This window comes from Rattus norvegicus, chromosome 4 (assembly GCF_036323735.1).
Source record: "Rattus norvegicus strain BN/NHsdMcwi chromosome 4, GRCr8, whole genome shotgun sequence".
Classification (NCBI taxonomy): domain Eukaryota; kingdom Metazoa; phylum Chordata; class Mammalia; order Rodentia; family Muridae; genus Rattus; species Rattus norvegicus.
In genome coordinates, this window is record NC_086022.1 from 167681315 (window position 1) to 167693842 (window position 12528).

At 36.5% G+C, this 12528-nt stretch overlaps 1 protein-coding gene across 1 annotated transcript; it reads left to right on the forward strand.

Moving 5' to 3' along the window:
* The first annotated feature begins 2355 nt into the window (after positions 1 to 2355).
* On the forward strand, positions 2356 to 3243 carry Tas2r120 (taste receptor, type 2, member 120). The gene has a single exon (NM_001080937.1). It carries the CDS (start codon positions 2356 to 2358, stop codon positions 3241 to 3243), a length of 888 nt encoding a protein of 295 aa, NP_001074406.1.
* Positions 3244 to 12528: the final 9285 nt, after the last annotated feature.

Below are 12528 nucleotides of genomic sequence, written 5' to 3' on the forward strand. Positions count from 1 at the left end.
TCAGGGTTTGGTGCCTGCTATGGGATGGATCCACAGTTGGGCTGGTCACTGGGTGGCCTTTCCTTAAAACTTGTTCCATTTTGTGTCTGATATTTTTTAGATAGGACAATTTTGGGTCAGAAGATTTGAAAGTAGGTTGGATAAAGTTACACTGGGATATTTTATATTATTTATGGCTATGGATATTTGAATTGAAAGCCCAGACATAAACCCATGCAATAATGGGAACATCACTTTTAGCAAAGAACCCAAAATTATACAATGGAACAAACAAACAAAAATTTAACAAATGTTGCTGGTCTTAGTGTCTGCCTGTAGAGAAATGCACAGATCCATATGTATCACCTAGCACAAAACTCACGTACAAGTGGATCAACGACCTCAAACATGAAATCAGACGTACTAAACCCATGGTTGCTATCAGCATGTAACATAAATAAATAATTTACTTAATAAAAATAGAGTAAACATGCCATTCACCTATAGATATACAATAAAGAGATTGTTGTCAAGCCTAGTATTTTTTCTGAAAATAGTATTTTGGTATGAATTTGACAACCACAAATTAACAAGTTTTTGCTTTCCTACCATAATGCATATCACACACACACACACACACACACACACACACACACATACACACACACAAACACACACACGGAAGAGGGAGGGGGAGAGAGAGAGAGAGAGAGAGAGAGAGAGAGAGAGAGAGAGAGAGAGAGAGAGACGGAGAATTAATGAATCTGAAATCTGGACCTGGTAACCTAGATGAGAACAATATCCTCCTTATTCCAAGGGGTTAAGAAACATGTAGACTGACCTTCCAGTTGAAATAGTAAGCTTATAAATAAATTTTATTTTGCTCTTTATTAATTGGCTGGAATTTTAAAGAAATATTCTAAATTAGGACAAAATAAAAATTAGTCATATTCCTCAGATATCTTTCTTGTTGAATCATAAATCCAGATACCAATGTGTAGTTTTATAGTCCCGTTTAAAATAAGAGTGTAGGGTATAACAACAATGCCACTGAGAGCATTTGGCCCAAAGAGAATATCACCCGTGCTGGAGCTGGAGGTACAGGTGGTTTTGAACATGGCTGATGGGAGTCCTAGATGCTATCCCTTCAGCCATTACACACTTTTTAAATGAGGTAGCATCTGACTGTGTAAGCCTATTATTGCACTTTCACTGCTTTCCCCTCCACTTTCTCGGTAGTAGGATCACAGTGTGAAATCATATCTGGTTCTTTTTGCTTTCAGACATTTTGACTGATGAGATGGACTTCAGTTGTAGCTTAAAACTGGAAAGAATATTCTTGAATTATATAAAAATTTTAAATTTTTTCAAATAATTTTAATCAAATAATTAATACTTGAAACAGATGTGAGCTCAAAAGTAACGTTTGTGAAGCTCTGCACAAGAGTTTTAAAACATTAAGAATGGGCTGAATAGCTAAAATGGAGAGGGATAGAGATCTATAATCCTAGGTGTCATCCCAAAATGTAATTTTTACATTTTGAAGGCCACAGGGCAATAGTCCTTCCACCCTTAGAATGTCCATATGTATGTGTATGTAGAATGTCCATATATGTGTGTGTGTGTGTGTGTGTATGTGTGTGTGTTTGTGTGTGTATATGTGTGTGTATGTGTGTCTGTGTGTGGTTTCTGTACAAGTTTTTGCATTTAAAGGTATTTATGCTTTTATGAACTACTAAGAGTAAATGTGCACATATGGTTTAGTTATTATAGGGCAGTTTTCAAGGAATGTTTGTCACTTTGATGTTCATTTGAAAACCATAGATCTTTTGAGATGGGAATTTGAGACTCTTTATTCATGTATCTTGAACAAAAATATTTGTGTCCATAGTGGGTAATAATTCTAGATGAGCTAAGCTTCACGTAATGACTGGCACCACTTACATGTTGCAGGTATTGAGTTCTAAAATTTTACTAACAAATTTGGCTGTCATAAATAATGAATGTTTAAAGAAAAAGCAACATTTGAAACAATGGAAGAGAATGCATCTTTATTTGCCTGCTAGCAAATTGCAATGTGGCATCCTTCCAATAGCAGCATTGAAATACACCAGTCAATTGCAGAAAATAAAAAGTAGTACGCAATTGAAGACATTATGGTAATATCGATTTTCATAAAAGAAGATTGCATTCACCTATTACTATAACACATTATTGTTCTGCTCAACACAGAGTTAAAAAGAAGCAAGAACTCTTGTATACATTCAGTTAATCACTAGTATAATTATGCTTGCATGTTTTAAAAAAGAATCATAATCCGTGAATTTAGCCTTGCTTTTTTGTTCTTTTTTTTTCCTTTTCATTTGGTTAGACACAATGGATTTGACAGAATGGATCGTCACTATCATAATGATGATAGAATTTCTCTTAGGAAACTGTGCTAATTTCTTCATAATGGTAGTGAACGCCATTGACTGTATGAAGAGAAGAAAGATCTCCTCAGCCGATCGAATTATAACTGCTCTTGCCATCTCCAGAATTGGTTTGTTATGGGCAATGTTAATGAACTGGCATTCACGTGTGTATACTACAGATACGTACAGTTTTCAAGTGACAGCTTTTAGTGGAATTATCTGGGCGATAACTAATCATTTTACCACTTGGCTTGGGACCATACTCAGCATGTTTTATTTATTCAAGATAGCCAACTTTTCCAATTGTCTATTTCTTCATCTGAAAAGAAAACTTGACAGTGTTCTTCTTGTGATATTTTTGGTGTCTTCTTTGCTTGTGTTTGCATACCTTGGGGTAGTGAACATCAAGAAGATTGCTTGGTTGAGTGTTCATGAAGGAAATGTGACGGTAAAGAGCAAACTGATGAATATAGCAAGCATTAGAGATACGCTTCTCTTCAGCCTGATAAACATCGCACCATTTGGTATATCACTGACCTGTGTTCTGCTCTTAATCTACTCCCTAGGCAAACATCTCAAGAATATGAAATTCTATGGCAAAGGATGTCAAGATCAGAGTACCATGGTCCACATAAGGGCCTTGCAAACTGTGGTTTCCTTTCTCTTGTTATATGCTACATACTCTTCCTGTGTAATTATATCAGGTTGGAGTATACAAAATGTGCCAATCTTCTTATTTTGTGTGACAATTGGTGCCTTCTACCCAGCAGGTCATTCTTGTATCTTGATTTGGGGAAACCAGAAGCTTAAACAGTTCCTTCTGTTGTTTCTGAGGCAGATGAAATGCTGACTGAAAAAAAAAAAAAAGAAAGCCTTCTGGTAAACAACAAAGACAAGAATGTATAGAAGTGTATACAGGATATAATATAGATATATGTTAGATGAATATAAGTTGAAATAAAGATTGGAAAGAAAAATTTGCATAACAGTAATGAACCTCATTTCATAAAATTCTATAAACAAAAGATGAAAGATGTGGTCAGAAGCTCAAAACAGGTTTTACTTATTTCAGGCTATTGCTCTTGTGTACATCTTAAAACATTGTAAGGGTGATTAATTGTTCATAATTTCTTCATTTTACATTCAAATTTATTTTATTCTTAACTGAAGAAGATTCTGACTTTCCATTTTCAAAAAGTATAATCATTGCAAAACAATACAGAAATCATAGTGCATAATCTGTCTTTTCTTTTCCTGTTGGAACCACAAGTATAGGGAATATGCTGAAGATCTCATTTCTTATAATCTTGTATAAAATGTAGAAACTAGAGAAATGTGTTGATATAATTATTTATGGAGATTTTTAGTGGAATAGTAAAAAATGTTCAGTTATTGAGTTTATGTGATAAAGTGGGAATTTCTGGGTTTGTTGGAGACTCAGTTCTCTTGCCATGTTTTTCTGGAAGCTGGATTATGAGAGGATATTTTGCCAAACCATAAACATTAGAGGATGTTTTGCTGAGAACAGATGTGGTGTTTTTCTGAAATCTGTTTCGTGAAAGGGCACGTGATTTTTGCTGGAGCAGACTCTTTTGAGGACACAGGATATTTAGAAAGAGTATAAGTAGAACCCAACAGGCAGTAGACTACACTTTTGCATTGGTTCTCCTTGCTTTCTTCATTGATATTTTCTTGTTATGCTTTCACGGAGAGAAACACACCAAAGAACATCTGGTGTATTCTGCCTGCTTCTTGCCACTTCCAAGGACTCGGGCAGATCAGTGGAGCCTTGTGGTTTCTTCTGAATGGAGCTGCTGCTACTGATTCATGATTGGAGTTTGAGAACTGCCATTGCTCATTGGTGTTTGTTGTTTTGCTAGTGGACTGAACTGATGACAATGAAGATTCAAACCTCCTCAAAGAAATATTTTAAAAAAAGTTACAAAATCCTGGCTTCCAATTAACCTTTCTTTTTCCCCATGTCTGATGGGTAGTTGGCTATAAGGGAAGTAGAATCATTAGAGAACCATAATTAAAGTAAGTTTTTAAAAAAAATCTAAGGCTACAAAGTGATTATCAATTTGAGATGTAAAGCATAAAGCAACTCTTCTGTTTTTGTTCTTTTGGAGAAAACTCATACAAAGTAACAAAATTAAATATATTATTTTAGTATATGTTTTAAGTCTGTTCTTTTCTCTTCCCCATCCTTACTACTTTACCCATTTTTATACTCTCTGTCCCTAGTTCTTTTCTTACTCCACATCATCTCCCTTCCCATCTTCATGTTACAACTATCCACACTTCACACACACACACACACACACACACACACACACACACACACAGAGAGAGAGAGAGAGAGAGAGAGAGAGAGAGAGAGAGACGAACAGAGGAAATTAAATTTTAATCAACCTATGTGAGAGAGCATATGAAATTCGTCTTTCTGTATCTAGTCTATTTTGTTTAACATAATATTGTAGTTCCTTTAGTTTTCCTACAAAGGTCGTGGATTTAGATTTGTATTGTGTGTATGCATCATGTTATAGTATCCATTCATCCAACGGTTTTCTTTTTATCTGGACTCATTTCTTTTTTTCTTATAGATCATGCACATGAATGCACAAATAATGTGTCATATGTGGGTTTGTTGACTTAATTACTTTGGGCATGTGCCTATTGGTGTATCATAAAAGTGATTCTATTTGTTTTTAATTTTGGCAACTTCTAAATAAATTTCTGTATAGGAAGCTAAAGTTCACCTAAATGAGAATAATATATACATGCTCCTTTTGACCAAATTCCATACCAGAATTTGTGGAGACTTCTTTTTTAAATTATTTATTTATAGGATTATAATTTAATCCTATCCTTTTTCCTTCTCCCTTCCCTTTCTTGCCTATAAACATTCCTATATACCCTGCCATGATCCTTTTTAAGTTCATGGCCTTCTCTTTTACATTAATTTTTGTTATACAAGTACAGAATATTTTATATAATGTTACTTATAGGTATATATTTAGGCTGGGCCATTTGATACTAGGTGACCAATTGTGCTCTCTTTCTGCTGAACACTTTTTCTCCAACTGTCAGCTTTGTTTCAGTTGTCTGAGATTTTTATGTAGGGCTGAAGCTCTGTGTGCTTCCCCATCCACACTGACAAGATTATTATTGATTTCACTGTTTAGGTCATGTTTAGACAATCACAGTAGCGAGATTATTTCTCACACTACTTAGTCATTGTCACAGCAAATGCCTTCGCCGTCTGTCTTAGAACCCTTTCTGCCCATCTTCCACAATGACCCCTAAACCTTAGGTGTAAGAGTTGTATTTTAGATGCATCCATTAGGACTGCACTCTACAGCTTTGCATTTTGATTGGTTGTGCTTTTGTGTAGTGATGTCTTGTCTTCACTATAGGCATTCTCATTTGGGTATGATAGAATCTCACAACTGCTCTACTTGTACTTACCATGGAAACTAAGAATGTTCAATAGGCTTTCAAATATTAACTGATTATTTCAGTTACTAATTAGACTTATCACTGACTAGGCTTTACAGTGGGCAGGAACGAAATGATCCATGAAAAGACAAAATGAAACTCTCCTCGGATTGATTTCAATATATCTGCTACTGGACTAAGACTCCTAGAACCTAGCCCAGATAATTTTTGTTTACCCACATTTAAGCACAGGATAATTTTGGGAAAATGTTCTTATAATAATTACCTCAGTCCCAAGTATACAGCAATATAAGACATGATTACATTGAGATTCTTTTCAAAGTATATCTGGCTTCTTTCACAGGAATGAAGACTCTTTAGTGAGAGATAGTACTTATGATTTAGAGCCGAAGAACCTTGACTGAGATAAACATAACCTCTGTGGGAATCAGGATGGTCCTGACCTAATACAATATAGAAGTCACATAAGCTGTTGTAAAATGCAGCTGACATCAATCCTAATGAAGATTTTATGGCCAAAAAGCACTGCTCCAGTTTTAAGTGAAAAAAGTATAAATAAAAACATGTATTTTGGAGGACACTAACAGAGTCTGTCTCATCAAAAAGCAAAGGTTACCAGGCTGCAAACCTATACAATTTCTGGCATTTCAGAAACAACAGCTACATACTTCATTCTACTGAAGACGTAAGATATGTGTTTAGCTTTTCTGGGTTCTCTAGTGCTTATGTGTGTGCATAAGGACTTGTTTGCTCTCTACAATATGTGCTGTTGGTATGTAGTCACTTCATGGCTAAGGCAGTAAATGCTGAAACATTCAACTGAGATTAATCCAGTTCAGGGTGGATTTTTTACAGTGACAATCCTGATATGCCTATTTCTCCTACATAGTTCAGGATAGTGTGCCTCTTTAATGTAATGGTGATTGCTTCCTACCTTCCATGGAAGTAAGATGAAGCCATCTGAGACCAGAACATCCTTTCAAGGTTTCTGAGAGCATTCATCTCCTTCTATAATCTATAGGTGGCATTTCTCTTATGCAATGAGATCCATCTCCTGAATATGCAGATGTATCCCAAACATTGATTGGTTACAGAACATAGAACATTCTCATACAGTGGCATGTAGAAGGGTTGTAACCAAGCTGTGGTGTTAGATTCTGCCTTTGTTTTAGGAAATAACTTTTGCAACAGAGTCTCAGGTGCATTGACAAGGTAAGGGGAGATTTGCCAATGGAAAGGACTATCAGAATGACAAAAAGACTTGCGGATGCTATCTGCTGCACTGATCTCTATTTGTTAGGACAAATAGAAGAAAAAGGGAGTAGGGAGTCAGGATGAAATGCAAAGAAATAAAGGATGAATTAGACCAGTGATAGAGAGCGCTTACAAAAATTCAAAAACTTGAAGCCCATGGGAAAAATGAGGTAGTTTAATAGTAAGGAGATAAAACGACATTGAAGAAATCATTAAAAAAAAGACCCATTAGGCTTGAAAAAAATGGAAATCTAATGTTCACCATGTAGATTGGACCTGTGATATGAACCAGTGTACAAAACCATCATGATCAAAGAGTTGTTGAGATTCAAAATCTTTAAATTATTAGTTTTTTTTTAATTTTTAGTTTAGGATTTATTTTTGTTTTAACTCTGTGGGTATGTGTTGCAGGGTATTTGATCACATTGTCAACTTAAAGATTGGGTTATTTACTGAAAAAAAAAACTATTTCTAGTTGTAGTGAGCACACACCTTTTGTCCCTCCTTCTAGAGTACAGGGATGCCCTTAGTACATACCTTTAATCCAAAACTATGAAGGTAAGATGAGCTCTTAGAAGGAAGCACCTATTTTTAACATATCTAATTTAGTGACAGACAAAATGTGTAATCGAAGAAAGATTTGACACAATAGGATATACCTAAAATCTCACAAGAAGGGAGAGGAAGGTAAAGCTACTTATGAAAAAGCAAGGCAGAGAGAGAAAGAAATCAGTTTTTCCAGGAGAGTTTTGCAAAGAGAGGTTGAAGAGAGAACAAGCCAGATATAGGTAAAAAGACAGAATGAGCTAGAGAATAAGAAGGATCCAGAATATTAGAACAGATTGCTAGAGTTAGTTTGAGGTAAAGCAGAATAATTCAGGAGAAGCTGAGAGTAGGCATATTGAATCAGTCGGACTCCAGAGGAGTTTGAGCCAGAGCAGTTGAGTTGAAGCAGCCAGTTAGAGCATGCAAAGAACAAAAAGAATGACTTATTTAGTAGTAAGTCATAAATGCTGGAAACATTCTATGCCAGGCCTAGATAAGATTGTTTGGAGACTAGAACCTTCTGGGACTAGGCCTAGGTTAAAAGACTGATGTTGTAGGCCTCAGAGACAACAATTGCATCAGGCGAATAAAGATTCCTTTTTCATGCACGTGCACATGTAAATTCAGCTGCTGACAAAGTTCAGAAGAAGGTGTCAAGTCTCCTGGACATGGATTTAAAGAGTGCTTATGTGCTACATGACATAGATGTTCTGAGTCAAACTCTGGTTCTCTACAAGAGCAATGTGCTCTTTAATGCCAATGCATCTCTCTGGTCAAAAAGAAGTGCTTTTCAAGTGCAATGAAAAAGCCTCTTGAAGCCGGTATTGTAGCACTTGGGTGCTAGAAAAGAGATAGGATCAGGATCATTGATGTGTAACTAGAGAAACTGAATAAAATATATTCTCATCTCTCCCTGAGACAAAGGCTACATAATTATCCACACAGAGTAGGCAGTGAGTGGTTTTCTCTTGAAAAAGAAAGTACACTGAGGATGAAAATTTTCACCCTACCTTGGACTATATTAACTGACCTGCTCAATCTTGAACCTGAGTTATCCTGACAAGTACACGATGGCCCTATTAAGACACTAAGCATAAGGGTGGAAATTTTTATCCACAGTGGTGTCAGAACCATATTGAAGAGCACACATGGCTTAAGGATTATGACTGTGGAGTATTGAGGAATAGATGATATAGTGTTCTCTGTCTATGTTGCCTTACCCACCCTTTCTTTTCTGACAAAACAGTTGACACAAACGATGATATAATATTCACTGGTCCTTGTTCAAATTTAGTTTCAATTCAGCTATCTAGGACAAATTAGAGCACATTTAGAGCAACAATGGTCTTTAGAAATCCTACCCACTTTCTGAGAAAATATTTCATTACAAAATACTAATTCTTGTGTGTATTACATATTTATAAAAGTTTATAGAACACTAGGAACTTTTAAATAACTACATGAAACAGCTTTGTGTAACTGGAAAATATTACTCTCATTTAATGCCCTACAAATATTCTCAAAACTCTAGAATCCTTAAAGACAGTTACCATGGCTTCTGCTTTCCCAACAGGATTAGAATAAAAGTTCCCATTGTCAAAGATAACTGTATTCTTTAGCGGGACAAACCATGTGGGGAATAAACTAAGATCTCACTCCTCTATAACTGTTTTTCATAGTGCAGGATTAATACTGACAGTAATACTCACATATGGAATCTGGGACTATGCTAAATGTTTCCTCTGTTATTATATTAGCACTGTTATTATGGGTCCAATCATCCTTCCTGTTGGATTTAAGGTCTATGTGTAAGTTAGAAACTTCCACCTGGTGCTGTAAACCCAAGTAAAAGCATATGGCTTTAGCACTTATAGGCCCTGATGGGGAGGCAATTGATCATGTTCTAATGAATAGATATTACATGCCTGTCAACGTTTCTTTTTATGTTTCCGTGTTGCTGATGGATGACTACTGACATTAGCCTCAGTTATGACAGGAAACACTGTTGAATGAATAACGTTCTACAGAGACTTGTAGCTGGCTTGGTTCCTTGGAACTAATGACAGTGGTTGTGACTGAGAACTCAAAAGCTCTGACAAGGATGTAAGAATATAACCAGACATCTACATAGTTTGCTCCAGGGATCAGTGGATATTTTAATAAATGGGGCAGAAAGAATGGAACAAGCCAGAGAGAAGGATGGAGTCTTGCTTACTTGTTCCCTCCACAATGCAACATTCAATCCAGGAGTTAGAAGAGATGCTCACAAAGCTTAGGAAAACAACAACAAAAACAACAACAACAAACAAGGCTTAGGAAACTCCTTGAAAAGACACTATCTAATGTCAGAGAGGCAGTGACACTTCCTGGAGAAAGCAAGTTCACCAATTGGCTGAGCTGCTAGCAGATTGTTCATGTATCCTCAACAATGGACTTCTAATTATGTAACTGCTTTCAGTCACCCAGGCCCCTTTTTACAAACAGAAGAAATGCAAGTTTGCTAAGTCACACTAAGGTGGAATTATTTTTTGGTCTCCCATTGCACATTCCCTTGGGGGAGCCTACATCTGCTCACATTCTGTAGGAAATGTTTCACTGTCTCCTGTTGATCAAATGTCCTCCAAGGGTTAAATAATCTATGGCAGAAAGTTAGTGCTCTCCAGTTTGGCTATACCCTTCTCAGTGGAAAACACAAGACATGGCTGAGCTTTAGGAAATGTTTCTGGTATGCTGTTTCCTGGGCTAATAGTGTAACAGCTCCATTTCAATCATCTTGTTAAATTATGTGGACCAGCATCTGTATATGCAGACCAAATTGCCGTCTCTTGCCTCAATGAATGTTCATCCTTCTCTTACTTCTGTAAATCTTCCTGATTTGACAAAATTTATCACTTTATCATAATAATGTTTTATTTCTGGAGATTCATTATTGTTATTTGTATATAGAATAGTGATTTTTTAATACCTTCATATTGAATTTAATGTATTCATTTCACTTTTTAAGTGTTTTTGTTAATTGATTATTTCATTTACTTACATCCCAAATTTTGCTTCTATTTCTCAGGCCCTCTTCTCAGAGTCCCCCTGCCTCCCTGGCATTCCTCCTGCCTAGGGCATGAAGTCTCTGCATGATGAGGTTCATCTTCTCACACTGAGGCCATAAGAGGCAGTCCTGTCCTTTATGTGTGCCTGTGCCTCGTTCATTGGTGGCTTAGTCTCTGGGAGGTCCCAAGGGTCCATATTAGTTGACAATGTTGTTCTCCCTAAGGGATTGCTATCCCCTACAACTCCTACAAGCTTTCTCCACTAACATTTCCATAGGGGTCCCAACCTCCTACCAATGTTTATCTATGAGTATCTGCATCTTTCTAAATCAGCTGCTATTAGAGCCTCTGAAAGGACAACCATTCTAGGTTACTCTCTGCAAGTACAACATAGCATCAGTAACACTGTCAGGGTTTGGTGCCTGCACATGGGATGGATCCCAGTTTCGTCTGGTTACTAGTCAGCCATTTATTTAGCCTTTGTTCCTTTTATGTTCCTGTAATTTGTTTTAGACAAGAACAATTTCGTGGTGAAAATTTTGAAGGTGGGTTCATGTCCCCACATTCTGAGGTCCCTGTCTAACTAATGGAGGTGGTCTCTTCAAGTTCCATAATCTCATTTTTGGGCATTTTGGCTAAGGTCACCTAAATTGAGTCCAAGGAACCTCCCTCATACCAGGTCTCTGACACTTTCTAGAGGTTCTATCCTGCCCCTACTCCTTGTAGCCACATATTTCCATTCATTCTCCTGGCCCTCTGTGCTTCTGTTCTGTCTCTCCACATACCTGACCCTGCTTCTCTGTTTTCTTTCCTTCCCTCTTCTTTTTAGGTCCCTGCCTCCCTCTGCACCCAGGATTATTTTTGTTCCCCTTTCTAATTGGGATTGAAACATCCTCATTTGGGCTTTATTTCTATTTAATTTCTTAGGGTCTATGGAGATTATCATGATTTTTTACTTTAAGGCTAATGTCCATTTATCAGGGAATACAACCTTTTGAGTCTGGCACAGTCTTTACTCAACAAAACTGAAAAATTTAACAAAAAATGGGTGATTTTTCTGGGTATATGCCACACACCAAACACAAATCAAGATCAGGTAAACTATCAGAAAATCTCAGAAATTCTACGGAAATAGAAGCATTCACTAAAACCTTCCAAGATTGTTTTAGTGCCGAATTCTACAAGACTTTCAAAGAAGAGCTAACACCAATACTACTCAAATATTCCACAAAATAGAAACAAATGTAGCACAAACTGGTTCATTCTATATACCCACAGTTACTCTAAAACCTATACCACACAAATATACAACAAAAAGGAGAGTTTTAGACCAACTTCATTTAAGACCATTAAAAGTAAAAATGCAATAAAATTCTATCCAACAGAAATTAAGAACACATCAAAAACATCATTCAACATGATTAAGTAGGCTTTATCCTAAGGATGCAGGAATGGCTCATTATACAAAAAGAATCTGTCAATGTAATCCACTATATAAACAAATTCAATGGTAAAGTCAGTATTTGGTGACCTTACACTAGACACAGTAGAGTATGTTACATTCTAGATTCCTCTTTGAAAGTCTGACATAAAAGAGAACTATAGAAAGGAGGTGACCATTAAACAATTTTAATTTCTCCATCACATATTTTTTCAGCTTCCACGCTACTGATATTTTGTGATCTCTCTCTCTTTCTCTGTCTCTCTGTCTCTCAATCTCTCCATCTCCTTGTCTCTCTGTCTCTGTCTCTCTCTCTTTCTCTCTCTCTGTGTTTGTGTGTGTGTGTCTTGCCCTCTGTATGTTTGTGTGAGCATGTGTGATGTGTTCACAT

Bases quoted from the DNA above. Each gene is read 5' to 3' on its own strand.
- Tas2r120 (NM_001080937.1), top strand. From the start codon at position 2,356: ATGGATTTGACAGAATGGATCGTCACTATCATAATGATGATAGAATTT.